Here is a 27,995-nt window from a genome sequence, read left to right on the forward strand (position 1 = left end):
TAAGACACTGTATAGAGCTGTTACCAATCAACTGAAATAACTAACAACAAAATTCATCTTTACTCTGCAGAGGTGGAACAGAAGTTGCATCTGAATTGGTACAATTACAAATGCATAAGTCATGTTGAGATTAATGTTTTAAAAATAAAATTCTGTTTATGGAAGATTTGTAAAAAATCAATATCACCTTTGCAGCCCTCTTTCTTGTGATATTGCTTAATTATATCATGTGTTATAATATAAATATCAAGCTTTTTTTTTGCAATCATATCTTGAAATTTGTGGGCATTTGTATTAATTTTGGTGACATTTCTGACACAGTCCTTTGTTGATTTCTGACCCGGCACAACAGTAACAATATAAATGAAATTAGAAATAAGTTATTAATTGCATTTAAAGCTGGAAGTTTTACATCCAATCAAATTAAAGATGTTAACAAAGAAATGCAATGGCAATTTAGCGATATCCCCGCAGTTGTAGTCTTGACCGGTCTTGAAATAAAATCCAGAGTCCTTTTAGTCTGAGACCAAGATAAGACCAAAACCAAATGCGGCTGAGACCAAGACAAGACCAAGACCTTCAAAAAATGGTCTCAAGACCAAGACCGGTCTTGAGTACTAATTAATATATATATATATATATATATATATACACACACATATATATATATATATATATATATATATATATATATATATATATATACATATATATATATATTAGGGCTGCACGATATATCGCATGAGATTGTCACGCGCATTTCGTCAGTAAAGCCGGTTCCCTGATTACCGCTAAATCGCCATCACCTGCTTTCAAATATCGCAATATCGCGTTCATATCGCAGATGAATCGCCTTCGATAATGAACGTGATATTGCGTAGCTTGTCAGTGATCTACGGCTCTGTGTATTAAATGCCGCTCCACTTGAAAGCAGGTGATGGCGATTTAGCGGTAATCAGGGAACCGGCTTTACTGACGAAATGCGCGTGACAATCTCATGCGATATATCGTGCAGCCCTATATATATATATATATATATATATATATATATATATATATATATATATATATATTTGCTCTTACAGGCAAATTTATTAGTTTTTGTCAGGTCATGTTTATGGTTTGGTTCAAACCCTACATTTTGAATTAATATTAATCAAAAACATTTATTTTCCCATTTACATTCATACTAAGTAAAGATTATTATAAAAACCATACCCATGGTTATTATAAAAACCATACATGGAAAAGCAACCACTTCCAACATAAATGCAAACAAAACCAAACACAGAACTGAGGAAAACCCAGGGCTTAAATACATGGGGAAAGTAATCAAGGTAAAATAGAACAGGTGTGTAAATTATTTAGGAACTATGGAAACTAAAAGAACAGAGAACTCAGGCAAACCAGGGGTGCGTTTCCCAAAAGCATTGTTAGCCAACTAACATTGCTAGTTCTGTCGTTACTAACATAGTTCAATGATTTGGTGTTTCCTGAAACCATAGTTCAAATGAACATTCGCCAGCTGCATCACAAACTTAATAAATTGTTATCTTGAGCAAAATAAGCAAGCTGACATTAAGTACAATGTATATCTTTTATTTCAAAAATATACAAATGTCATTTACATACTTTAGTTTGTCAAGAGATTTGAAACACCATTTTTGAAGAGTGCGCATGTGTGTACATGCTCTAGTAGTTAAGAATGAGCTATGATTGAATCTGGAAATAAAGAGAATTAGTCTTCAGATGCCATGTCTGCAATTTATAGCAAAAAAATCTAGCATTAATTTCGATCTCAAACGGATTAATTTAAAGAAGATTTAAAGAACTCCACCACCTGCGTGACATCATTCACCAATGTGGCTAAACAACAGGTTTGCGTCAATGCGGTTTCGGAAAACAGTCGTGACTAGTTGATTTGTTCACCGATGCATTGTACTATGGTAGTGAAGCAGCACATTGGTCTTTGTTTACGTCCTTGATGCAACCAAAAATAGCAACATAATACATTTAAAAGACATGTACAAACAATAAAACGTACGTACAGTTAGGGGCCCATAAACAGCAGCTTCTGCTTTTAAAAACTGCTTCATCTTTCAGTAATAGCCTTTGTGCAAAGTGTAGATTCTGTAAAGCTATCTTCCGCGCCGCATCCAGTGTAGATAATATCACTGATTATAATGGGTTCTATTAACTTTTGATCATCACGCTGCTCGCGTCCGGCGTAGACAACTCTTCCATTTCGATAATGCCACGCGACATGGCCTCGCCCACTTTGTTGCATGTTCCCGGGGGCAGTGTTTTGCAGTGTTTATGATGTCACCAACCCGGGAAGAAGCTTGTCGTGGTCCAAACCGGTCGTTTTTGTAGGCATTAAACTGCCATAACTTTAAAAGACAATATCTCCATTTGCATTGAACTTTCAGTGCTGTAACTTTGTAGATATACTGTTTGTGCTCAAGCAGAAACATTACACACTAACTAAAGTTAAAAAAGTGAAATTGCAATGAACCACCGCTTTAAATCGATCTCAAACAGATTCATTAAAATAAGTTATTACTCCACCACCTGTGTGACATAATTTGCGACAATACAGTTTCGGGAAACAGTCGTGACTAGTTCATTTCTTCAACGATGCATCATACTATGGTAAGCAGTGAGTTACATCATTGTACAGGAAACGAACCCCTGAACAGGGAAAACAGAATCAAAACACAATGAAACTAAACAGACATAGAATTAAATAACGGGAGTAGGCCTACTCTCTCCTTAATGTTTATTGTAATGTTATGTACTAACAAAAAGAAAACACACACACAATAAAATAAAAAAAATATATATATATTAAAAAATTCAGGGTGATTGGGACACTTTTTGCTATTGAGATGACATGGAAAAAGTGTCAAAATCAATGTTAGCCCACAGTAATTTCAGCAGTCCGTAAAGCTAGCCATTGTGTTCTGCAAACTGCACAAAACAGATTTAAACCGGAAACCTGTTAAAACCAATATAAAAATGCACTTTTAAATAATGACACAGTTGTTTCTTTTTTCCAGCATACACTGGACAAATGTATGGCCCTAAACTCACACATTTAGTTTTAAACTCATACTCATTGCTATTTCTGTTGATATTCCACAATTTTCTTTACTTGCATCACTTGCAACTCCTAGCCCTCCAAGGGCGTCACTGCTTAAACATCTATGATTGACATGAAAATCCTCTTTTCTAAAATGTAAGCCCAACCCTTTATAAAAACAACTATCACACTCTGTCATGTTTTTTTTGTTTGTTTTTTCCCTCTTCTTTTATTAACATTTGCTTGAATGACACCCCACTGCATTCCTTTCAAATGACATATCAAATGACTAGCGCTACCTTAACATTTTAACCTTTACTGTAACCGTATTATTTATCAATTTTGATGGCTTTACTAATATACTAAAAGGTAGAACATAACAATAAGAACAAATGAGAAGGTGCGTCCATACTCTTGGCTGCATTAAAGGAATCATAGGGTAGGGTTAACCTCAGACCTGCATATTTTTTTCAGTCGGTTTCTTGTTCACTCATATTTGGAAATAAACAATTAAATTCTAAATAATTAAATACTACTAATAAGTAATTAAATACCAATACGTTTTATCTGGCTTTTGGCTTTATTTTGATAGCAAAGCATAAGGTGTTGTTGACATCAAAGAGGAAGACATATCCTCAGCACATGATCAAAAGAAGAAGAAAAAGAAGAAGAAAAAAGCTACAATTCTGACAATTTAAAAAAACAATATATATATATATATATACAACCAACAGTTTTAGGCCTCACAAAAACTGTCAAGAATGGGTAATATTTCAACGAAAAATCAAAAGAGGTAAAAAATAATATTTTGCTTAAAGAAAATGAAGTCTATCAGTGCAGTTGCATGTTCTTTCAGTGAAAATGCGTACAGGTCATGACATGACAGTGAGCTCATAGTACCCAGGTTCAATTTTGGGCTGTTATGGGTACATTCCCCATCCTCTCACCCCTACTTTATTGTTTACTGTCTTGTAAATAAAGGCAAAACACTAAAATAAAATAAAATGAATGCCCAAGTAAGCACATTTCTTCTTAAATTCTCATTAACAATTTATGATACTGTATTAATACTGTATTTGTACACCATGCTAGTATTTGTTGTATTGCCTTTTATGTTGATTTAAATTTAAAAACCATGTTTATTGTAGTAACAAAAAATGCAGTAATAATTTATTGAGAATCACCATTAAGATTAACAAAAATTACAAATAAAAAAAGAAAAGAAAAGAAAAGAAAAGGGGGGAAAGTAGAGCATGACCTTGGTGCTAACAACATCAAAATCATGGTTCAATTCCCAGGTAATGGATAAACTGATAAAATGCATACCTTCAATAAAACAGACAGTTTGGATAAGAGTGCCAACCAAATGCATAAATTTAACATAATGCCAAGAAAAAAAACCCCTAAAAACTTATATGGATACTGTAGTTCTATCAAATAAAAATTATTATATTATTCATTATGAAACCAAAAATGTGTGAACTGGCTTTTTAATGGTGTAAACAAGAGGTTTTTTATTATGTGTGTGTGTGTGTGTGTGTGTGTGTGTGTGTGTGTGTATATATATATATATATATATATATATATTTTAAGTTATATATATATATATAATTATAAGTTTTCTTTTGATATTTAAGGTGAAATGTTTTTTTTTTTTTTGAGAGACTCACCTCAGTTTTAATTTTAAAAAATTATGCCTTTGGTCTCTCTACAGATCAGCATCAATCTTCATGAAGAAAATTGCTAAATATTGGTGGTGTGTATGTGGTGTCACTATATCTGCAGATATTTTTCCCCAAAACAGCAAAAGACACAGTAAAATGTTGAAAAGACGCAAGTGACAATACAGAAATGCAGGGCTGTCAAAGCGTGACACTCCCAGTGTGGCGTAATAGGGCCTTGAATGCGTTGAATTTTGCAAGCTTTCATGAAGGTCTTTGGTAGACTGATTTATGGCTAAAACCACTCAACCCAACCCTGAAACACTTTCCAAACGGTCAGTAATAAATAGGAAGGCAGGTTATAATGAGAGGGCAGAGGGCAGGGGCTCTTTTGCCGCATTGTTGGCTGTGCGCACTCCTGTTTGCAACAGGCTATCGTCTTGCACGTCTTCATCATCTGATTGGACGACAGGAGTGTTTGATCCGTCCTCATTGGAGGCCTGACTGTCACAGGTGGAGTTGGAAGAAGTGGACAACATACGTGTTTTGATCTCACAAGTGTCAGAAATTCTCAAGGACACGTCATTTCTCCGCAATCCATCCTCTTCTATTTCAGTGTGACCAAGAGCTGGAGAAGAAATGGATTATTTGTTCATTTCAGCACATAGAAAATGTTCCCACCACCTGGCAGACATCACAGAAATAGGTGTCCTGTGAAATCACACCTGTCTCTGTGAAAGCCTTAAGCTGTGTTCACACTGACATTGTTTAAATTGCTGGCGTAGTCACCTCCCACCCCTCCTCAACCCAGTTAAAATAACACAGTTGCTGCTTGTAGGTGTTACAATTCGACTGCAGTATGCAGCTGTATGAGGCAAATCATTGTCTATACTTCAGTGCTCACTGCATTGCATCACTGTTTATTTGCATATAGTTGATCGCTTGTCATGACTGGTCTCTGTCTCTCATTTTGCCAGAAATCCTCAGGGTAATTCCCATGTTCCCAGGGTCCTATGTCCCTCAGATTTATATGGCACATAATGAACACATGAAAAAGCGTCCTATGTTCCCAGGGTCCTGTGTCCCAGATGTATATGACACACAAGGAACACATGAAAAGGGACCTATGCCCTATAAAATTATATTAATTAATGAAATACACTGTTTTCTGTTCCACAGCATTGCTGTATGGCTTTCAATATAATAGGCCTAGATTTGAGGAAACTAAACAGATGGTTGGACAACATGGTAACCTGGTAACAATGCACATTTTTACACTGCTGGCAATTTGCAGCAGCAAAGCAACCAGAAGTTTCAATTTCAGGTGTCATGAGCAACAGAGACTGAGGCGGTGAAGCAGAGTCCTACTTTATGCAAATACCAAATGGGACTGCACACAATGGAGCCCATGTCGTCTGCCACCTAATACTGGATATTGCAGTTAAGCGACACAGAACAGCAACACAGAAATCTGTCGACCCACATCAGTGTGGACAGCCATTTAGGATGGTGTGGAATTTATACCTGGAAGAGGAGATGTCAGTCCTCCTTCCTCTCCGCTGGCACTGAAGAAGACATCCAAGGTCTCCTGATCAGAGATGTCCATCAGGTCCATCTGTTCTAGCATATCAACGTTCACCTCCATTGATGAGATGCTTCCTAAGGGAGCTGCAATAGGAGGGTCAGACACAACATTTGAGATGAAAAGAAAATGATGTGAATATGGCATATTTGGCTACTTAGTGGATTTTACTTTAATGTGTGATATTGATCTATTAATATTGTGTGTGTGTGTGTGTGTGTGAGAGAGAGAGAGAGAGAGAGAGATGATGATGATGATGATGATGACAATTCTTACTTTTTGAAGCTAACACAAGTTAGCTTGCAGTCAATTAACTTTGAATTATAATTTGAATTATAAATTAAAATTGATTACACTGTTGATCTTCAAGCTGTTGCTCTGGCAGAGATATTGTTATAATAATTATACAAACTAAATATTCTTCTTTTTTAAAGGCCCAAAATTATATTATATTACTTAAAATGAAAATAGTAATCATATGTGTGTGTTCAAACTCACGTCTCTTATAATCTATCTGCAGGTGTGCAGAGGAGAGGTAGACGTCCACATCATGTTGAAACACCTCCTCAAAGAATCGTTGTCTCTCTCTCAGCCTCATTTGCTGGGCCGACTCTGTGTCCAGGACTCTTTGAGCATGTTCTGTCTCCGCTATCAGAAACAACACGGACAAAAACTTCAGTCACATTTTATATCAACAACAATTAACAGTATATCTGCTTAAACCATATTTGCAAACTTTTATACAAGAGTTAGTTTTACAATATTTTGAGCAAACAAGCTGAACTCTAGAACACCCTTCAAAAAAAAAAAAAAAAAACTAAATTTTTACGCCAACAGGGGGCATAAGTTACTTGAGATCTCTATACTCAGTGAATCTGATTTTCAGTTTGTGCCTCATTACATTAATATCTAATTTGTTTTTGATTGTTCAGAGCCTAACAAATTTAGAGACATGTATGCAGTATAAAACATGATTTGCATGTCCATTACCTCATTTATTTTCTAATGCAATTTGGTACTGTGTTTTACAGTTTTTGTTGGTTCTCTAAATTAACAAAATGTCTTGAGCCTTGTTTACTTCAGTCAATACTATAGTAAATAAGAGTGGCAGAATGAAAAGAGAACATGAAAGTAAAAAGGCTAGAAAGCAAACATGCTTTGCTAAGACAAAATAAACATTTGTGGAATATACGAGAATGTGTTACATCTTGCATCATTTTGTTTAGTATGACTGAAGAGTCAGAGGGCTGATAAACCTTCTTTACTTAAGCCTTATTTGACAAGCTGGAATGCATGTATATAGGTGGTGTGTGTATTAGGCTCTTAAGTAGATAATTAAAAATAGGACAGCAAGTAAACATGTTTTTTTGCTTGTCTGTTTTATAGAGATAAAATTGCTTAGAAGAGTATTCCCTAGAGTATTTTTAAAACCTTCAAAATGAAAATGGTCAATAAAGACATTAAATAATGTCTTTATTTACTCCAAAACAAGTTTTATTTGAAATATCATGGTATATATATATATATTCTTGCAGTGCCATGTAATATTCTGATACCATGAAAGTCAATTTCTTGTCTTGATAATGATAGTAAAAACATGTTTTACCATAAATTAAAAAAATGTAAAGGTGTATGAATGTGGTTTTGACAGTAATTTATGGAAGTAATATTGGCTGGCCAAGAAAACTGACCTTTGACCTGGAAGCAGAGATGTTAGTCATTGGTCTATATATGGAGACCTCTCAATGTGTGTTAGCACATGCACAACAATCTTGAAATAGACAATATGAGTCATCTGCCACCCTGACCCCAGGAGCTAAGCAATTAAAGCAATGTGGAAAACTTAATTTCAGCTTTCATCAGATGCAGTTTTATTACTTAATAGAGGTAGGATAGTGCATTCATTAGGCATTTTTTTCATTACATTAGAATCTTTTTACATTAGACACAAGCAACAATTGAGCTAATTATGGGTTGCCAGTATGACATGTTCAGCCTGACATTTGTGTTTCACTGTCCTTGAAAAGTGACACGGGGAAAGCATCAGCTCATCTGAAATAACAGCCCTAAAGCTAGCACCACAGCTCAAAAGTGTTAGAGAATTGCATTCTTATCCTTTCACAGGTCATTAATACATCCAGCCTCAGAGACAGTGTCCCGCAAATCAACCATAATTAGAAGGCACAGGCTGAGCCTGAAATAATTGGATCTGCCTTTTAAACCTGGTCTAAAATAGGAATAATGTAAAGATTATCTGGTGTGTTCAGCTGCTTTCAGATGTGCTGTAGAACAAGGCCGTCGTCAAAAGGGGGTTAACTGTGAACATTGTCCCAGGCTCTGTGACAAGGGGGCCCCACTAAAGTTCTCTATAAAACAGTTTATAGAGAAACCATAAATTTATATATATATATATATATATATATATATATATATATATATATAAATATAAATTTATAGATATAATATATATATGAATATATATATAAACATATATATATATAAATTTAATATGCAGACATTTTTGATTGGCCATGTGGTGGTACTGTTTTTTTGTTTTTTTTAGACCACTGATATGCCTGGACTCTTCAGCCCATGTGAGTATAGCATACATTATTCCTACATTATTGTAAGCATATTTCATAAGTACTTTTCATTTCTATGTGTGTAAAACTGTATTTAACAGACGAAGTCTGATGAAATAATAGTCAGAAAAAAAATCTACTTTTCGGAAATAGAACAGTTCCCTTTTGAGGGAACTCCCACTGCATCATAGTATTGATGATTTGGGAACGCTTATGCTTGACTGCATATGAAGCACCTGTGAAATCAGTCCGATGGAATCTGGAATGACCAGCATTAGCTTCTGTGCTTCAGCAAGCACCCTGCGGTTCCAGCCCCTCTGTGATCGTGTTGAGATTGTGGGGTTTGCAAATGGATCTCGAGGAGGAGTTAGAGATGGGCATTGCCTTTTCTCTGCCTTCACCCGAGGGATACAGTGCTCTCTTGCTGGAATCGGAAGCCCACGCTGCAGCTTTTTCCACCCGAGGAGAGAGCCTGGTACTTCAGCTGTATAGGAGGAGGAGCTCTATAGAGGAGGTGGATGTACTGAGCATCAAGGCATGGGATATTGAAGACTCACCATATCTAACCCCTGCATATGAGGAGCTGGTGGAGGTGATAACTTGTGCCGTGTCAAAGTTAAACATCAATTGACCAACTGAGATTTTCTATCCCCAAAATCATTACCTCCACCCCAGGGCCTTCAATTTTTTCCCGACCTCCACAAAGAAGTTTTGAGGTTGTGGAATAAGCCATACTCGTCCCATCTCTTCAGCCCTCAGGTTCATGTCTATTCAAATATGAGGGGGTTGAAAGAGCACGAGTATAGGGCAATGCTCAAGGTGGAACAGATGCTTGCAAGCTATCTGTCCCCTAGCATGGCATCATCCCTGCAGTTCAGGCCGATGTATGTCTGCACACAATGTCCATTCTGCAGGCGTACCAGGCCGACCTGCTGAGAGAACTCGATGAAGGCGAGGGGTGGGGCCGATGCATTTAAGGAGCTGCATCGGGCCATGGATTTGACTCTCCAGGCCACTAATGCTGGGTACACACCACAAGATAATCGGGCTGATTTCTCCCCTTCCGACAATCCTAGGTAATGTCCTGATTAGCTTGATAGTTCTACAGATTATCTTATCAGATTTTCCTGTGGTGTGCGGTGTGTTAAGAGTGACTGAATCTGCTCGGAAGAATGCCAGAGACGACCCAATCGCAAATCGTAAATATAAAAAAATCAGAAATCCTGATGTGTGTGGGGAACCCCGAGGATAAACATGTGCATACTCTGGAGATTATCACGTGAAACAATATCCAATCAGAAAGTGAACTGACAGAAGACAGAAGCAAAACAAACACAGTCTTGGTGCAGCACAAAGTAAAATGGATTTGGACAGCAGAGATGGAGCATCAGCTTGTCGATTTGTGGCAACTGCACTAGTGTTTATACAACGTGTCCTGTAAAACATACCACAATAGAATTGACAAGGAGAAGAGCTGGTCAGAAATAAAACAAAATCTCTTGAGACATCCATCTGCAATGGATGTCTCAAGAGATTTTGCGAGATTTCCCATGTTCACAGTTGGGACTCTGGTTGAATATCTGTTTGTGTGTGTTATGCTGTCTTTGTCATGGCACACCACACACTATAGGAGCAAAACGGTTCAATTTTTTGTCCTCTTGTTTGTGGTCTCTCAGATTTTGAAAATCTTATAAGATTTTAAAAATCTTTTTGTGTGTACCCAGCATAAGGAGATGCCAGAACAATCGGCCTGTCTATGGCAGCCCTGGTGGCCATGGAGAGACATCTCTGGCTTAATCTGTCTGATATTAACGAGAAAGTCAAAGCCTTCTTGTTGGATGCTCTGCTCTCAGAAGTGGACCTGTTTGCATCTCAAGATACAACACACTGTCCACTTTGGTTCTCCCTCATACATCCATCCTAATTAGGGCTAGATGCCATGCACAGACATGGCTGAGGCTACATCTGTATGCTTTTTCTCTGATCGCTCTGCTCCCAGGAGTTCTGGAGAGAGTCCGCCAGGACAGGGTCAGTCTACTACTAGTAGCACTGTTCTGGCTGGCCCTAGTGTGGTTCTCAGACCGTGTGTCCCCCCTCAAAGGCTCAAAAGAGATTCCTGTCAGATGGGACCTTCTGTCTCAGGCAGGTGGCACAATCCTTCACCCCCACCCAGAGTTATGGAAGCTGTGGGTTTGGCCTCTGAGGGGGCCCAACTCCTAGACTCTCAACAAACTGAGGTTGTTGAGACCACACTTTACTTGAGAGCTACCTCCACAAGGATTGTATGCGTTGAAGTGGAGAGTTTTTACTAATGTGGAATGCGACAGTGGGATCCAGTTAACTGACTGGATGGTCCAGTTCTGGAGTTCCTGCAGGATCATTTTATCGCAGGGTTACCCCCTTCCACATTGAAGGTGTTCATGGCCATAGCTGCCTACCATGTCTCTTTAGGTAGTGTATCCTTGGGGAGAAACCCAGTGGTGATTTGAGGCCGCACTAGAGTTTCAGCCTGGGACCTGGCCATTGTGCTAGAAGGTTTATGAGGCTCCCTTCGAGCCTATTGAGATTGTTCCAGAAAAGTTTCTGACCTTAAAAAACTGTTTTCCTTCAAGCCATGATGTCTCTTAAAAGAGTGGGAGGCCTCCAAGCCTTGTCGGTGTTCCCTACATGCCTTGAGTGTGCACCAGGGAAGGTTAAGGCATTCTTATACCCAAAACCAGGCTATGTCCCTAAGGCCGCAGCCTATAATCTTGCAAGCTTTTTGCCCTCCTCCTTTCAGAGATCCAGTGAGAGCGTTGGATGCTTATGTCCTCAGAGCTGCCCTGTGGAGAAAAACTAATCAGCTGTGTGTTTGCTTTGGATCACCTAAGAAAGGACTTCCTGCATCCAAACAGACATTAAGCAAGTGAATAGTCGAGGTCTCTGGCCAGCCGTCACCTCTGGCTGTCAGAGCTCTTTCTACCAGGAGTATGGTGGCCTCGATGGCCTAACTGTCGGGGGTGTCCCTGCAAGATATATGTAATGCGGTGGGCTGGTCCTCTCTGCTCACATTTGTGAGGTTTTAGAACGTGGATTGGGCTCTGTCCCGGGTTCACAGGTGTTTATGTCTTAATTGTGCTTGCAGTATTTGCACAGACAGGCACTTGTAAGCATGGAAGTTTGGGTATTATCAATCCTAAAGCATCAATACCATGACACAGTGCAAGTTCCCTTGAAAGTGAACGTCTCACTGTAAACCTTGTTCCTTGAGAAGGGAACGAGATGCTGCATTGCTCTGCCATACTTCATGCATCCCTGTGATCGACTTGCTTTGGCTGTTTGAAGCTAACGCCAGTCATTCTGGATGTGCCTTTATGCTTTCCTGGTCATTAGTTATTAATTTAGTTCATTTATCTATATGGCAGCTCAGGAGAAAACAGTGATGTCATCGTCCAGCTCAGTTCAATTCGCATAGAATGGTGTCAATGCAGGCAGATCAAAAACATTATGTAACTACAAACTAGGGCTGGGCGATATATCGCATGCGATTCTCACGCGCATTTCGTCAGTAAAGCCGGTTCCCTGATTACCTCTAAATCGCCATCACCTGATTTAAAATGGAGCGCCTTTTAATAGACAGAGCCGTAGTTCACTGATAAGCCACGCAAAATCGGGTTCATTATCGAAGTCGATTCATCTTCGATACTGAATGCGATTTTGCGTGGCTTGTCCGTGAACTACGGCTTTGTCTATTAAAAGGCGCTCCATTTTAAAGCAGGTGATGGCGATTTAGCGGTAATCAGGGAACCGGCTTTACTGACGAAATGCGCGTGAGAATCGCATGCGATATATCGCCCAGCCCTACTACAAACTCAGGCAGGCTTAAAGGTGCCATAGAATTTAAAATTGAATTTACCTTGGCAAGGTAACAAGAGCCATAGAATTTAAATTGTTTCTTCCATTGAATTTACCTTGAAGAACAGGGAATCTCAACATAACACCACAGTTGAATACGCCCCCAAACAAGAGTTCAGTACATGGATGTGCAATGACATACAGTGCAATCAAGTCGAAAAATCAATAATAAACACATGATAACATTGTCTTTCTTGTTTCTTCATGTTGCATCTTATGTAAATCTCAGAGACAAGAGCCGTCGTTATTTTCATTATTAAACACAGTCTGTATAATGCATAAACACATCTTCATTCTTTATAAATCTCTCCAACAGTGTGTAATATTAGCTTTAGCCATGGAGCACAGCCTCAAACTCATTCAGAATCAAATGTAAACATCCAAATAAATACTATACTCACATGATCCGAAGCATGCATGCAGCATGCATGACGGACACTTTGTAAAGATCCATTTAAGGGTTATATTAGCTGTATGAACTTTGTTTATGCACTGTTTTATAGTCGAGAGCTCGGGGGCAGGGAGCGCGAGGATTTAAAGGGGCAGCGCGCTGAATCGGTGCATAGTTAATGATGCCCCAAAATAGGCAGTTAAAAAAATTAATTTAAAAAAATCTATGGGGTATTTTGAGCTGAAACTTCACAGACACATTCAGGGGACACTTTAGACTTATATATGACATCTTGTGAAAAACGTTCTAGGGCACCTTTAACAGGGACTAAACAGAACATAAACACATTAATAATATTCATATTTAAATGGTTAATTTTATGATTCAAGCACTGTAGTTTTTTGTGTGGGGCAAAACACATAATGCCAAGATAACAGAAGATGTACAACTGACTTCCCAAACAGAAAAACTCCCAGTGTTAAATTAACACTGTCAGTTTTTATATAATCCATTTGGATTATATAAACCCTGGCAGTGTTAATTTAACACTGGGGGTTTTGCTGTGCAGTAACTTTCCGAAACCAGCTGCCAACACATGTTTACATTATAGACAGTGTGCAGAGACCTATCATCCACCACCAGTGTTTGAGCAGATGTCTTATATAGTTCCAAACCTGTATGCATTTATTCCTATTGTGGAATACCAAACATATTAAAAAAAAAGTCTCAATGTTTTTTTTGTTTGTTTGTTGGTTTGTTTGTTTTTTAAACCATTAAAGTCAATGGGGTACATTAGGTGAGTAAATGATGACAGAAATTAAATTTTTGAATGAACAACCCCTTTTAGAATCTCCCAAAATGAAAGATCACAAATAAAAACTTTAATATCTCAGTTTTTCTCTTAGAGCAGCGAAATACTTTTGCACCATGGAGAACCTGGGTAAGACTGCGATGACTGCATTTTCTTTTTATTTCTGTTAAAGAATCCACAAATCATCACATTTGACAGGCTAACCGCCAGAGTAGGCAGCTGTGTAAGATTTAGACGGGGTCATTCTCTCTCGCCTGGTGGTGGCAGTGAGGACGATGGGAGGCATCCAGGGGCTGCAGTGCTGTCACTCTGAATAACTAATCAGATCTGCACTAGCTGACCACTGCAACCAGAACGGGCAAAGGGGGAGCCGGATGTCCCATTTGTGTTTCCATCTGACAGTACTGTGTGGCTCAGCACAAAGTGTGTGTATACGGGTTTGTCTTAGGCCTGGGCAATAAATTGAATATTTAAAATATATTTGTGATGGTTTATCTTGCAATATAAAATTGAGCTGCCAAAAGAGCTTAAAGTTACAATGAAATGAAAGTAGCGACAGATTTTCTTTCATATTGTGACTCATATTGTTTCACTCATATACATTTGAGTGAAACGGGTTATCAAAAAAGAAAAAAAAATGTAAAATGGGGACTTGATTCTTTAAAATGTGGGTGTGGACTTGCGGTTAATTGTATGAGAAGGGCTGGGGTTTCGGTGGACTAAATAATTGGGAAAGTCCATCATACATCACCAGTGGGTAGATCTAGTTATGACATTTTGATTAAATATTTTGAGATCAAAACACATTTTAAAAATAAAACATGTATAGATTAATTGTTCACAATAAGATCAATAACTTGTATTTAGAAAACGTCCACTTAAATTTAAATTAAACCCAGAACATTCCTTTGTCCTTGCTGGGACAAACTAAGCTTGTAGCAGGAACTCATCACAGTGGGACTAAAATAAAGTATTCACCAACAGTTGCATTCAACACATAAACTTGCCACTTTGAACACTGCAGGGATCTCCTCTTCCATTTTTCCATGACCTTGTCCAAGTTTAATATTTAAAACTTACGCTGGTATAAAAGGTTAAGAAAGGTTGAGGCACTTATAACTCGATAGACATGCCATGAATGGATATTGCATAACCAGAGTGGTGTGACACCTGTCCTTGACAATCCTTGACATCTGCCATGCGCATATTTGCGTGTGTTCATGTGTGTGAAAATAAAATGATGACTTGGTGCTTCTGAAATAACAAAGGGTTAAGTGCTTTGCTCAGGGGTACAGTGTTTGTTTTATTCTCTGGCATTCCCTTCCAATCAAATTGCATTTTCTCTGACATGATCGAGAAAGGAGCAAGTCAGGGAAAATGTGATTTGACCACTCTTGCACTTAGCAAAATGCCAGTGCAGTGGGCATGGTGTTTATTCAGGTCAACTGGCAGATCTGGCAGAGCTCATGAGTGTTCTTGACCTCTGGGTCACATATCAACTTGTAGGCAGCAATAGCTACATTCTGTTCATTTTGTATTCTCTTTATTTTATTTGTGGTGTATACTAAGGCACACACTGTGCTACAGACATGATTGATACCCCAAATTATGCAGCTGTTGAGGAGATGCTACTTTATACATAAACATACATTATATATATATATATATATATATATATATATATATATATATATATATAAGCAATCTAATTTACAATTTGGGGGTGGGTCCAACTCTGCCATGACAACCCTTGTGAAAAAGAAGATGAAAATGGAGTCCACTTTAGCATACATTAAAAAGAGTACTTTTTACGGAAATAATATACTTTAGAGTCAACATTAAATGAAACTTGAAAATGATTTATCCATGCACATCTTTTCTTTTTTTTTTTTCTTAATCAATATGGCCTTGTAATCTTTAATCAAAAATGTTAACCTCCCTCCCCCCTCGAAACGATATCTGTTCTGTTTATGATGTATGTCTTGGCGGAGGGTCGGAATAAATATCACCCACAACTGACTGCTAACAGCATTCAGATTTGCCTCTATTTAGTTAGCAACGCCCAACTTCATACAATCCAATCATTTCCAGAGGACAAAATCAAGTCCTGCTCTACATTTTTTTTTTCCCATTCCAAAGGCCGTTTCACTGATATACATCACAATAGAGAAGAAAAGAGTACCACAACATCCGTTTCATTCTGACTTTAAAAGAATATACTTTAGTGTGAATTGAATGTAAAGCTTTCGGACATTTAATTCATGTTATTTACAATTCACCCTTCACGTTAGTTTGATTGACAGGAGATCTGACCAATCATGATGCTGAATCCACCGATATATATTAATTTTCTAATTTAATATATTTTAAAATGTAATATATTCCTCTGATGGCAAAGTTGAAATTTCAGCATCATTAATCCAGTCTTCAGTGTCACATGATCCTTCAGAAATCATTAAAATTTGGTGCTCATTTTATTTGCTCAAATTATTATTGGAGCTCAATTATTAATAATGGTTATTATTATTGTCCGATAAACAAACCAGGATAATTAATAAATTAACATCGGTGGACCTGAACTTAAAAAATGGTGTGTACTGATGTCTCTCTGCAGTTGAAACAACATACCTTCTAATGTTAATTTATGTATATCACTAGTAGGAAGAGATAATCGGTTCACATGCCGCTTGAATTGAGATGCTACAGCGATCTGTCATGACATATTAAAGAGCCACATAATGGTATTTTCTTTAAAAAAAAAAAAAGCTGAAACTTTGTAACCTGCTCTCTCTTGTCTGTCATTGTCAGTGTCCTCTTTCTCTTTGTGAGAACATGATGTGTGGTGTGAGAGCGCCATGGCTTGTCGGACAAAGTAAAAGTAACTAAGAGGGGTGGGTCTTTGTCCATTAAGTGGAAATGTATTATAGTTTAAATTTATATTAAATGCAATTAGTGAAACATGAATGCTTTTTTGACCCACTTAAAGGGATAGTTCACCCAAAAATGAAAATTCTATCATCAGAATGCATTTATGTTAAACTAAATTATACTTTAATGTAATTTCTATTGAAATCTGTATGTCATGTATTTAAATACACTATATTGTCAAAAGTTTTGGGACGCCTGCCTTTACGTGCACATGAATTTTAAAGACATCCCATTCTTAATCCGTAGAGTTTAATATGAAGTTGGTCCACCCTTTGCAGCTATAACAGCCTCAACTCTTCTTGGAAGGCTTTCCACAAGGTTTAGGAGTGTGTTTATGCAAATTTTTGAGCATTCTTCTAGAAGTGCATTTGTGAGGTCAGGCAGTGATGTTGACAAGAAGGCCTGGCTCGTAGTCTCCGCTCTAATTCATCCCAAAGGTGTTCTATCGGGTTGAGGTCAGGACCCTATGCAGGCCAGTCAAGTTCCTCCACACCAAAATGTCTTTATGGACCTTGCTTTGTGCACTGGTGCACAGTCATGTTGGAACAGGAAGGGGCCATCCCCAAACTGTTCCCACAAAGTTGGGAGCATGAAATTGTCCAAAATGTCTTGGTATGCTGAAGCATTACGTGTTCCTTTCACTTGAACTAAGGGGCCAAGCCCAGCCTCTGAAAAACAACCCCACACCATAATCCCCCCTCCACCAAACTTTACACTTGGCACAATGCAGTCAGGCAAGTACCGTTCTCCTGGCAACCGCTTAACCCAGACTCCATCAGATTGCCAGACAGAGAAGCATGATTCGCCACTCCAGAGAACACGTCTCCACTGCTCTAGAGTCCAGTGGCTGCGTGCTCTACACCACTGCATCTGACGCTTTGCATTGCACTTGGTGATGTAAGGCTTGGATGCAGCTGCTCGGCCATGGAAACCCATTCCATGAAGCTCTCTACACACTGTTCTTGAGCTAATCTGAAGGCCACACGAAGTTTGCTATTGACTCTGCAGAAAGTTGCCGACTTCTGTGTACTGTGCGCCTCAACATGCGCTGACCCCGCTCTGTGATTTTACGAGGCCTACCATTTCGTGGCTGAGTTGCTGTTCCCAATTGCTTCCACTTTGTTATGACACCACTAACAGTTGACCATGGAATATTTAGTGGTGAGGAAATTTCACAAATGGATTTATTGCACAGGTGGCAACCTATGAGTTGTTTCACAAATGTTTGTAGAAGCAGTCTGCATGCCTAGGTGCTTGATTTTATACACCTGTGGCCATTGAAGTGATTGGAACACCTGAATTGATTGGAGGGTTACTTTTGGCAATATAGTGTATATTTGTGATTACTAATTTGTAATGGTGAATTTGCAATTTAAAAAATGTAAAATATGAACTTAAAAATTTTAAATGTAATATCAAGTAACACAGTACAGTTAAAATTATAAGCAAGTGCACAAGTAATGTGCTTGAGATTTTAAGTAGTTACACTGCGAATGTATATTTAATACAATTAAGCACACCTCTTTTTCCACAAGGGAATTCATAGCATTTGTATGTTATGATTTGGTGAACCAGACAAATTCAAGTTTTTGTACAATCTGTTCATGCCAGGGTTACTTTTAGGGGTGTGGTTAGGCGTGGACTTCCATCATGATATTTTACCTACAAATTGTACATTTTCATAGAGTCAGATTGAACAAATCCATACAAAATCGGTAACTCATAAAATACTTCAATTCTCAGTTCTCATGAGATTGAGTTGGTGGGTCTTATAGTTTAACTCTTCAAGATGTTAGCCCTCCAGGAGAAGGGCTGGCTTCCCTTGACCTATAAACCACCTGGTCAAAAGCTAAAAAACACTCAGTAACCTTAGCAACTACATAGAAATGCCTTGGCAACCACAAAGTACAGGGAAGCAACCTTGTAGGAACACTCCTAAAACCAACCACTCAGAACACCCAGGCGACAACCTAGCAACTGTATACTAACCACTGTCACCAATCAACAACCCAAAAACCACCCTAATAACCACAAAGCTAATTTTGATTGTCAGTTGTTGGAGCTTACAGAAACAGTACAGTAGTGGATAGGTCTGCTGTGGAGTAGTATGTTCCACAATTGATGAGCCAGTGTTTTCCAATCGGACTGAATCAGTGATTGATTTAAAGTGAATGACTTCAGCATGAGACTTTTGTAACCCTGCCCCAAATCATCCAATAAGATCGTTCATAAGGCAAGTAAACAACCACATGAGGATGAGATCACTCTATTTTTCTTTTCCTCTCTCGGACTCATCTCTTTCTCGCTTCCATCCCCCTTTTTCACACTGTGTTGTCCATTCACACAGCAGCAGGCCGGGAGGGGTGAGCAAGACTTGTTAGATCAAAGCAGAAGAAAGGCGGATTGTCTGTAAGGACTGATTTGTCATTCCCTCCATACAAGGCAAAGCTCTGTTTCCACCCCAGCTTTCTTTGTCACAGCGGTTCTCATACTAAGGCATTCTGGGTATTATAATCCAGCAGGGTACCGGACATGGCACAGCATCCATACAGGCACTTCAACAGTCTTGACCTTTTCAGACACAAATAAACACTTCATGCAGTTCTTGATTTTAACAGACCTTGGACTCATTTACAGGAATGTATTCAGTTTGTATAAATAGTCTAGGTTTGTGTCATTTCTTACCACAGCAGAAATACCTTAACCACGCATCAACCTCTTCTAGTCATCTTAACCATCCTAACCATTTTTCTTCTAGAAGGTGACTTTCAGAAGCATTACAGCCCAAAAACAACCTAAAACCAGTCCACCACATCCCTCTAAGGACAGTTTAAAAAAAAAAACAGGACATGAAAAAAAAAAAAAAACAGGACATGAATTTTCCAGATGAATGAGTTAAAAGTTCATGTGTTAAACCTCAGGGACTGAGAGTAAAAGCCCTGATTTACTAACTAACAAACCATACCTTAAAAATATAACTAAAAAGCAGGAGCTCATTTCTCTCACTGCAGAATGACAAAAGAATGTTTCTCTAAAACAGATTTTACCCAATTTTGACATGTAAGTTAAAACCAGAAATGGGGATTTTCAAACCCACAAACCAAAGTAATGAAGACATTGGATTCAGGACGTGGTATTCAGCTGTATACACAATCTCTTAAAGGATTAGTTCACCCAACGATTAAAATTCTGTCATCATTTACTCACCCTCATGACATTCCGAACCCATAAGATTTTTGTTCATCTTCAATACAGAAATGAAGATGTTTTAAATAAAATCTGAGAGATTTCTGTTCTTCCATTGAAAAATAATTCCATCAAAATTTTGACGCTTCAAAAAGAGATCTTAAAAAGAAATCCATTGTTCTGACTAAATGGGAAAAAAGCATTACAATAAATCGCGCTGCCAATGGTGATTAAATCTAACGATCGCTTAGCTCATATTGCATCAAATCGTGCAAATTATTATTGTTATACTTTGTTCTCAAATTGTTCATGTTAACAACATCAGCATTGCGTGACTACGTGTATTTAGTGTGTATTAGCGTTACCTGTAGATTTCAGTTTCTGTACAGAAAGGGCTATTAATGATTCGCCACCTGCAGCATCCTCACATGATATAGCCTACTAGCTGGGACTCGTTCTTTATGTAAACAAACGTGACGTAATGACGCAAAGATATACATAATTATACGACAGGAAGCTTGTGCTCCAGACTGCCATGAATGCACTCAGGACTATTTGCAGAGGCTATGGATTACAGTAATGTTCGAAATAATGCTCTGTTTCTTGCATAGATCGAATTTTTTCACTTCTTAAGACCTCAGTGTATCATCAGGAGCCATGGGTATTCATTTTGTTTTGTCTGCATATGTTTTTTTGAATCTCAATGTGACCCAGTGACCCATTGGTACCCATTGACTTCCATTATATGAATCACAGAGTACCACAGTTCATCTTGGATGGCATGAGGTTGAGAAAATTAACATGAGATTTTCTTTTTTCGGTGAACTATACCTTTAAGTTCAGTTGCTGCCTTCAATTTTTAAGTACAGTCAACTTGGCTGTATAAGTCATTTCAACTTAGTATTTTAAACCGACTTTAAAAAATGAGCTGAATCTTAAACTTCTTGCAAAAAAAGTTAAAAATTGCTTAACTTATTTTGATGTGTTGAAGTAATGTTAAAAACGTTGTTCTGACTTATTGATCATATTCTTTACAGTGTATATTCAATGGCAATATTTGAAGACTTCAGATGCAAAAGCCTCTAAGTGCCGTCTGAAATTTTCTTCTAAAATAAGCATTTTTATCAAGCTCGTATGTTTATGTTCAGTTCTTTCACTTTAATGGCAATGAAAAGGACCTATTAATTGCCATTAAAGTGGAATTACTGAACCTAAACATACAAGCTCGATAAAAATGCTTAAGTTAGAAGAAAATTTCAGACGGCACTTAGAGGCTTTTGCATCTAAAGTCTTCATTTACAGCTTAGCACAAACTTGACTACCTTCTTGATTTTATAAAATGGATGCTACTACATATTAAATATATAAAGGAAACACATTTTCATTAAAACAGTATTTAATTACGTAAATGCATTAGGTGGGATTATTCTGCTAGAAAATAGTCCTTGACATAACAGAACATTGCTATGCAAAACAAAAACGAATTATCGAAGACTGGTGCAGCTTTCTGCTTTGTCATCTAAGGAATATGCTACCATGCTACCAAGATGCCACAAAACTCTAGTTTTGATTTCATGGGGTAATTAAATACATATCCAGGATGTAATAGGCTATTGAACAGTGTTGGGATAACGCATTACAAGTAATTTGAGTTATGTAATCAGATTTCTTTTTCAAGTAACTAGTAAAGTAACGCATTACTTTTTCAATTTACAACAAAATATCTGAATTACTGTTTCAAATAAGTAACGCAAGTTACTTTTATTTTTTATTTTGTATTTATTGACTGACAGCTCGCCTGTCCCCATACTGAGAGAAATAAAGTGCAGAGGTTTTGTGTGTGCTGTGTGAACATGATGGTTATTGTAAGTTCTAGACTAAATGTGAGCATGCATTTACTCATCTCGCTTGCACGAATACATTCAGTATTCCTCAAAATGAATAAAAACAGTGAAATGCATTTTACAATGAATCTTACACAAACCTGTAATAATTAACTATATTAAATAACACAAATATACTTCATGTATTTAATCTCACTTTATTAACCAATGTATTTGCTGCTGACCTTCAATGATCTAATTCAACCATACTAGTAAGCAAAAATTACTTGGATTAGATTTATAAATAAGAGTGTTGAACTTCCTTCTCCTCTATCCTATTCTTCTTTAATCCAGAATGGCAGCACAGCTGAAAGGTTTGTTTGAGGTGCGCCCTCTACTGTACAGGCATAAATATGCATTTCCTTCCGCCTAAAGCTTATTTATTTCACATTTGGTGTGAAAGGGCCTTATCATTTGCCAAAAACAGAACTTTTTTGTTGTTATTAAAAAACAAACAAGCAAACCCAGCAGTAATGCAATTAGTTACTTTTTTAGTATTAGTAACGCAATATTGTAAGTGCATTACTTTTAAAAGTAACTTTTCCCAACACTGATACTTAATACACACTTATTCATTAAAGTATTAATACTGATGAAATGCAAAGCAATCTATTATATCTATGTATCTTACAAGAAAAACAGCTGATCTAAGGCATACAACAGTCTGTTATCATATCTGTTTACTCTTTGAATCATTATGTAACACTCAGTCCTATAAGCAGAATGTGATGTCACAGGTCTGTTATAAAAGATGACATGCCATAACAATGTCATGATTTGTCAGGTCATTTAGAACTGCTGCTATTCATTAGTGTTTCCCTTCTTTACTGATCCCTGACCTGCTGCATTTTCAAACTGTCATCCATCAAACTGCTGACAGAATCAAGCCACACTGTGTTCGGTTTAAATAGTAGTCGTCATTTTGCAGTATGTTCTCATTATGTGAAAGATGATGTACCCAAAGATGTTTCCCAATTGATAATAGGCTACACACTAAACTTAGAGAAACAACATGCTTCTGTTGGAGCCATGGACTAGTGGTTAGCACAGATATATTGACACATTGAGTCTGGTTTGCAAGATTTTCCTGACCTGGTTTCTCCCTCTTCACACTACCATTTTTGGTCCTCTCTATCAGTTGCAAAATTACAGAGTTTTTGAAAAAGCATCTCTGACATAAGTAAGTACATATGAGGTGAGGTCATGTTTTAGTCATTTCATTACTGTTTATAGTCAGTTTCGTTATATCATGTAAGAAACATCAGAAGAAAACAGCATGTATTTTTGGATTGTTATTTAAAATGTGTTTTTGTTTTGTTTTGTATTGGTTTTTATATTATTATTTATTTTGTTTGGTTGTGGAGGGCTATATCAGTTATATAATCCACATTATTTTTATTTTTTTCTAGGCTCATCAAAATGTTGTTGACAAAATATGCTGTCTTTGGAATATTGTTTTATTTTGTAATAATTTTATCTTTTATTTTTTATCATCTTTTTTTAACATCATCCACCCTATTAGTTGGTTTGTCTCACTTTAAAACATGAAATCCTTCTTGACAAAAAGACATGCATGCGATATAATCACTATTTAAATCAGTATTTACTTTGGCACTATCATTTAACTTTAGCTGTTTGTTATAATCACATTTAAAGGTGCAGTAAGTGATTTCTGAGAAATTCTGTTGAAAGTGGATTTGACCAAGCACCACAACACATTTGTAGCTAATCAGCAGCAGTAGGTGTGTATACTCATGATGGGGGAGGAGAGAGAGTGAGATGGCTGAGAGACACTACAAAAGAGAAAAGGATCAGAGGAATATCACTGGAAAAAGAAGGTTTATGATCAGACAAGAGCTTTAGAAACCTTGTTAATATTAGAAAAACTTTCCAGAGCTGGAGAGACCTGAAAATGTACGCCTAGGTTGCGTAGTTTTTGCTTCATACATGAGTAACACTGGTTTTGCTGTTACACAGAACCAAGCTGTTGTTATAATGTTATAGCTAGTTGGGATACTCAAATTCGGACTAAAGTCCAGACTAGAGTACAATTTTTCAAGGACTTGGACTTGTCGCAGACTCTTTTTAACTAGTTAGGCAAGTATTAGTTTTTTCTATTGTAATGAAATTACTTTTTTTTTTAAAAACATGGTGGCAGCTCTTAGTTTCAAAGGAAAAGAATGTTTCTAACATCTTTAAAGCAGTAATTAACATGGTTCAAAATTCAGAAACAAGAACAACAAAAAAATCCCTTGTGTTTTATATGAAGAGTTTGGTTCCAAAACACGATAAACGCGATTTTCAAAAAAATTGAGTTTCCACCAAAATCAGTATTGTATCTGGTCGGCATTGAAGTCATTTATTAATTTTTTGCATAAAATACGATATCCATCGTGTTATTCTGTAATGTTTTATCCCTTTCTTTCCAAAATGCGACAAACGCCAGTCTCCTTTTTTGCAGAACGCGATATATCCGCTCTCAACCAATCACAGCGCACCATTCCACGCACTGTAAACACTGAAGGTTTTTTTAAAAGCCGTTTTAATACCAATGTACTCGGCAAATGTGTTTATTTAACCGTGCGGTGCATGGTGCCAGATACTCTTTAATCAGTAGTAACAAATAATTTATAACATTAACAAGATGACCTGTTGAATTCATTTTGGGAGCAACGGCTGAATGTATTTTTAGTAAAATGTCTGTATATAAGATAAATACTGGCAAAGTTCAGACGCTGTCATATATGTGAATCAACTTACTTTGTTGTGTATTTTCAATTTGAAAAATAACTTTTATATTGATGGATTAATTGCATTTTGAAAAAAAAAGTGTCATGGATTTATTGCATTTTGGGAAAAAAATAATACGTTAAAACTTTTTAAAATCAAAATGTAGATTTGAATTTTTAATGTTTTTATAACCAAAAGATGCTATGTGAAAGTCTGAAACAGAAAATAGTGGTTTTCATCTTGCCACTTTCTTGATAAAGAAAATGCCTTTTTACTCAAATTAATCAAAATGGAGTTATTGCGTTTTGGAACCAAACTCTTCATATATTAATTATTACTATAGCTTTTCACTATGGTAAATATGGAATATACAATAATTATAGGCAGGTGTGTCTTGTGTACATAGGGTGTATTTGTCTGGGTTGAAATATCAACTGTGTTTTTTAAATTGCTTACTGCACCTTTAAGTGTCTGAGTATTACCAGAGCATATTTCTGAATGTCTGATAAACCCTTTTATAGAAATAACAGAAGCATAAGTAGTTACTGCATAACCTAGAAATCTAATACACATATGTGGTTTCCTAAACAAAATGAATTGTTATTAGTTTATATATGCCTTTGTGTGTGCGGAATGTATGTTTTGGAAATTAGGAAACCCAGAAACACCCAAAATAACTCCAACTATCTGACAAAGAAATCACTGTTAACAAGCTACAGTAGCCTCCTAGACATTTAATGCAGCATCTTTAATAAAGCAACCTATTCTATTTTCAGAGACACTTAGATTCACAGGAAAGTACCACAGAGAACATGGAATTTCTAGAAGAAGAATGACACGATAATGAGTCATAAGGAAAGTATGAAGCAGGGAGTAGAGAACTAGATAGCAAGTGCTGTCGACTAAAAGGACTGGAATGTATTTTTATCTTTTTAACATTCATTTGCCCACACTATAATCAAGCTCCTAAAGTGAGAAGATAGTAGGTTCAGTGAAATTTCTAACCACTTTTCATGCCATCATCTAAAGACTGGTGAGTAATACATGTAGTGAGTGCTGTGAAAAAGTTTGTTATGGTCTGATTTTCTGTATTTTTTATTTTAAATTTTATTTTTTTTTTACACTGAATGGCATCAGATCTTCAACCAAAACATACAAATTAATAAAAGTTACCCTTCATGAACAATTTACATCTTACATGTTATGTACCTAAATTAAAAAAAAACACAATAGACTACGTTCTGATCATATACTTTAGTTATGCATAAATTCAAAAAGACAGGGTCCTGATATGTCACAAATACATGCACACACACACACACACACACACACACACACACACACACACACACACACACACACACACACACACACACACACAGTTATGAGGATAAAACCAAGTATATTTTAGCCCGAAATTAATCCATTTTGATATTGAATGCATTAGGTAACAGAATCAAGTAGGCACTTCTACTTTTTTGGAATTAATGGTCGCTAAAATGAGAAGTGTGATTTCCAGTAAAACATACCATTATACATTTAGTCTGTTTTTCTATAAATGTAATTATAAATATAATTTTATCGCAAACTGTCATTTCATTTTATCATGTTGCATTGTTTTGACAAATCAGAAATTTCATCATAATTATAGTCACACAAATGAAGACAATTAACAGAATGTACTTGTACAAGTGTCATTCCTGTAGATAAGAGTCATTACTCTGGACCTGAATGACACCATCCTAAACATCTGGAGTGCAAATCGAATCGTTTTGACAGACATAGATAATGTGAGCAAAATTGAAAGATAGTGTGACAAATTCTCCTGTGGCCAATCTAATTTCCAGTCTCAACCTCTAAGCATGTGTGTGTGTGTGTGTGTGTGGGACCAGTGAGTGTGGGAACTTGGATTGTATACAGTCCATCTGCTAAAAATGGCAGAAAAACAATCCCATTTAGAGGGATTTCAGTCAGGTTACACCAAACAAATCTAGAATCAAGTAAGCTTTAGCAGGTTCATCAAGTCAGTATGGCTCTTTAGATGTTTGGTCAAAATAATGACAGAAGCGTTTTAGAAATAGAAATTCTACATAACAGAAAAATACATTTGAGAAACTAAGCAAAACCTTTTACACTCAGGTTATAAATAAAACAGTTGCCTCGACTCCATGCCCGATTCTTTCAGCCGAGGAAATGTCCAAATAAGGGAGGCATTTTTAATGTTGTTATTGGTGATACTCCAAGGAGAATAATAGGTAATATGTTTTATCACATATTCACATACAGTATGTAGATGAGACTGGGTTAGTTGTCACAAGAAGTTATATGCTTTTAGTCAAAAGTCCAATTACATTGTTTTCAATGGCAGTAGTTTTGTATGCTGGTTTTATGAATGCTCCAAACTAAAACTAAAATATCAGCATATATTTACAAATTTAGCTGCAAACAAATGAACATACTGGCATACATCCGGTAAAAGGTATGTATGTCAAATAAGATTTTATTTGAAAAGTTAAACAGTATTTTCAGGACAATTGTATTTTTCATAAATGTCGGGATGGGGCAAGTTGTCACATGTGTTTTATATTTTGTAATTTTTTATTTAAATGCAGTGGTTCATATTTTGCAAACAAAAAATATTTTCTATTTATTCTTATTCATTAATTGCTTTGTGTTTCATGATTATTTTATAACAGGTGGGCATGCTTAATAACAGAGGGGAATGCAGTCAGAAAACTTAAACTTGGGAAATAAAGATTACTTTTTTTGTAGTCAAGACTTTAGGGTTTGCATCTTTTTAGAAATTAATGATCAAAAAGAATAAACCTAAACTGAGAAACTGTGACAACTAGCCATACATATTCTTCAATTACACAATGATTCTTTTGTTTATTAATGACTGGTCATCTGTCATACTTGTTGCCAGGCAGAGTGTAAGAAGAGTCATATCTTTATGAGCAAAACAATTCAACAAAAGGTGAAATACTCACATAGAAGACGTTTGTTGTGGAGGTTCGTCCCCTTTGAGCTCATGACTCCAGAGTGACGGAGATGCACAGCTGTGAAAACTCGTGCTTTACCGGCAGCTTCAGTCAGTCTACCGTCCCAGAGCAAGACTGGACACAGCTCATCTCCCTCTCTCTCCCTCTCTGTCTCTGAGACTTTAGGCTGTAGATTAAGTCATGCACCTCTGCAGCAGCGCCAGTGGCCGTGTCTCTCTGCTTAGAGTCAGACCTCAGGTCTGGGGCAAGTGGATCATACCAAG

The 27,995-nt window shown here is 36.9% G+C and overlaps 1 protein-coding gene across 1 annotated transcript; it reads right to left on the reverse strand.

Annotated features, from left to right (window-relative positions):
* Positions 1–3,643: 3,643 nt before the first annotated feature.
* Positions 3,644–27,995, reverse strand: si:ch211-253b8.5 (dysbindin). The gene is made up of 4 exons (XM_048172814.1): positions 27,721–27,995; positions 6,824–6,973; positions 6,268–6,411; positions 3,644–5,371 (listed from the first exon to the last, which is right to left on the reverse strand). Exons 1-4 carry the CDS (start codon positions 27,761–27,763, stop codon positions 5,103–5,105), a joined length of 606 nt encoding a protein of 201 aa, XP_048028771.1. The 5' UTR covers positions 27,764–27,995; the 3' UTR covers positions 3,644–5,102.

Source organism: Megalobrama amblycephala, linkage group LG21, assembly GCF_018812025.1.
Source record: "Megalobrama amblycephala isolate DHTTF-2021 linkage group LG21, ASM1881202v1, whole genome shotgun sequence".
NCBI classification, from domain to species: domain Eukaryota; kingdom Metazoa; phylum Chordata; class Actinopteri; order Cypriniformes; family Xenocyprididae; genus Megalobrama; species Megalobrama amblycephala.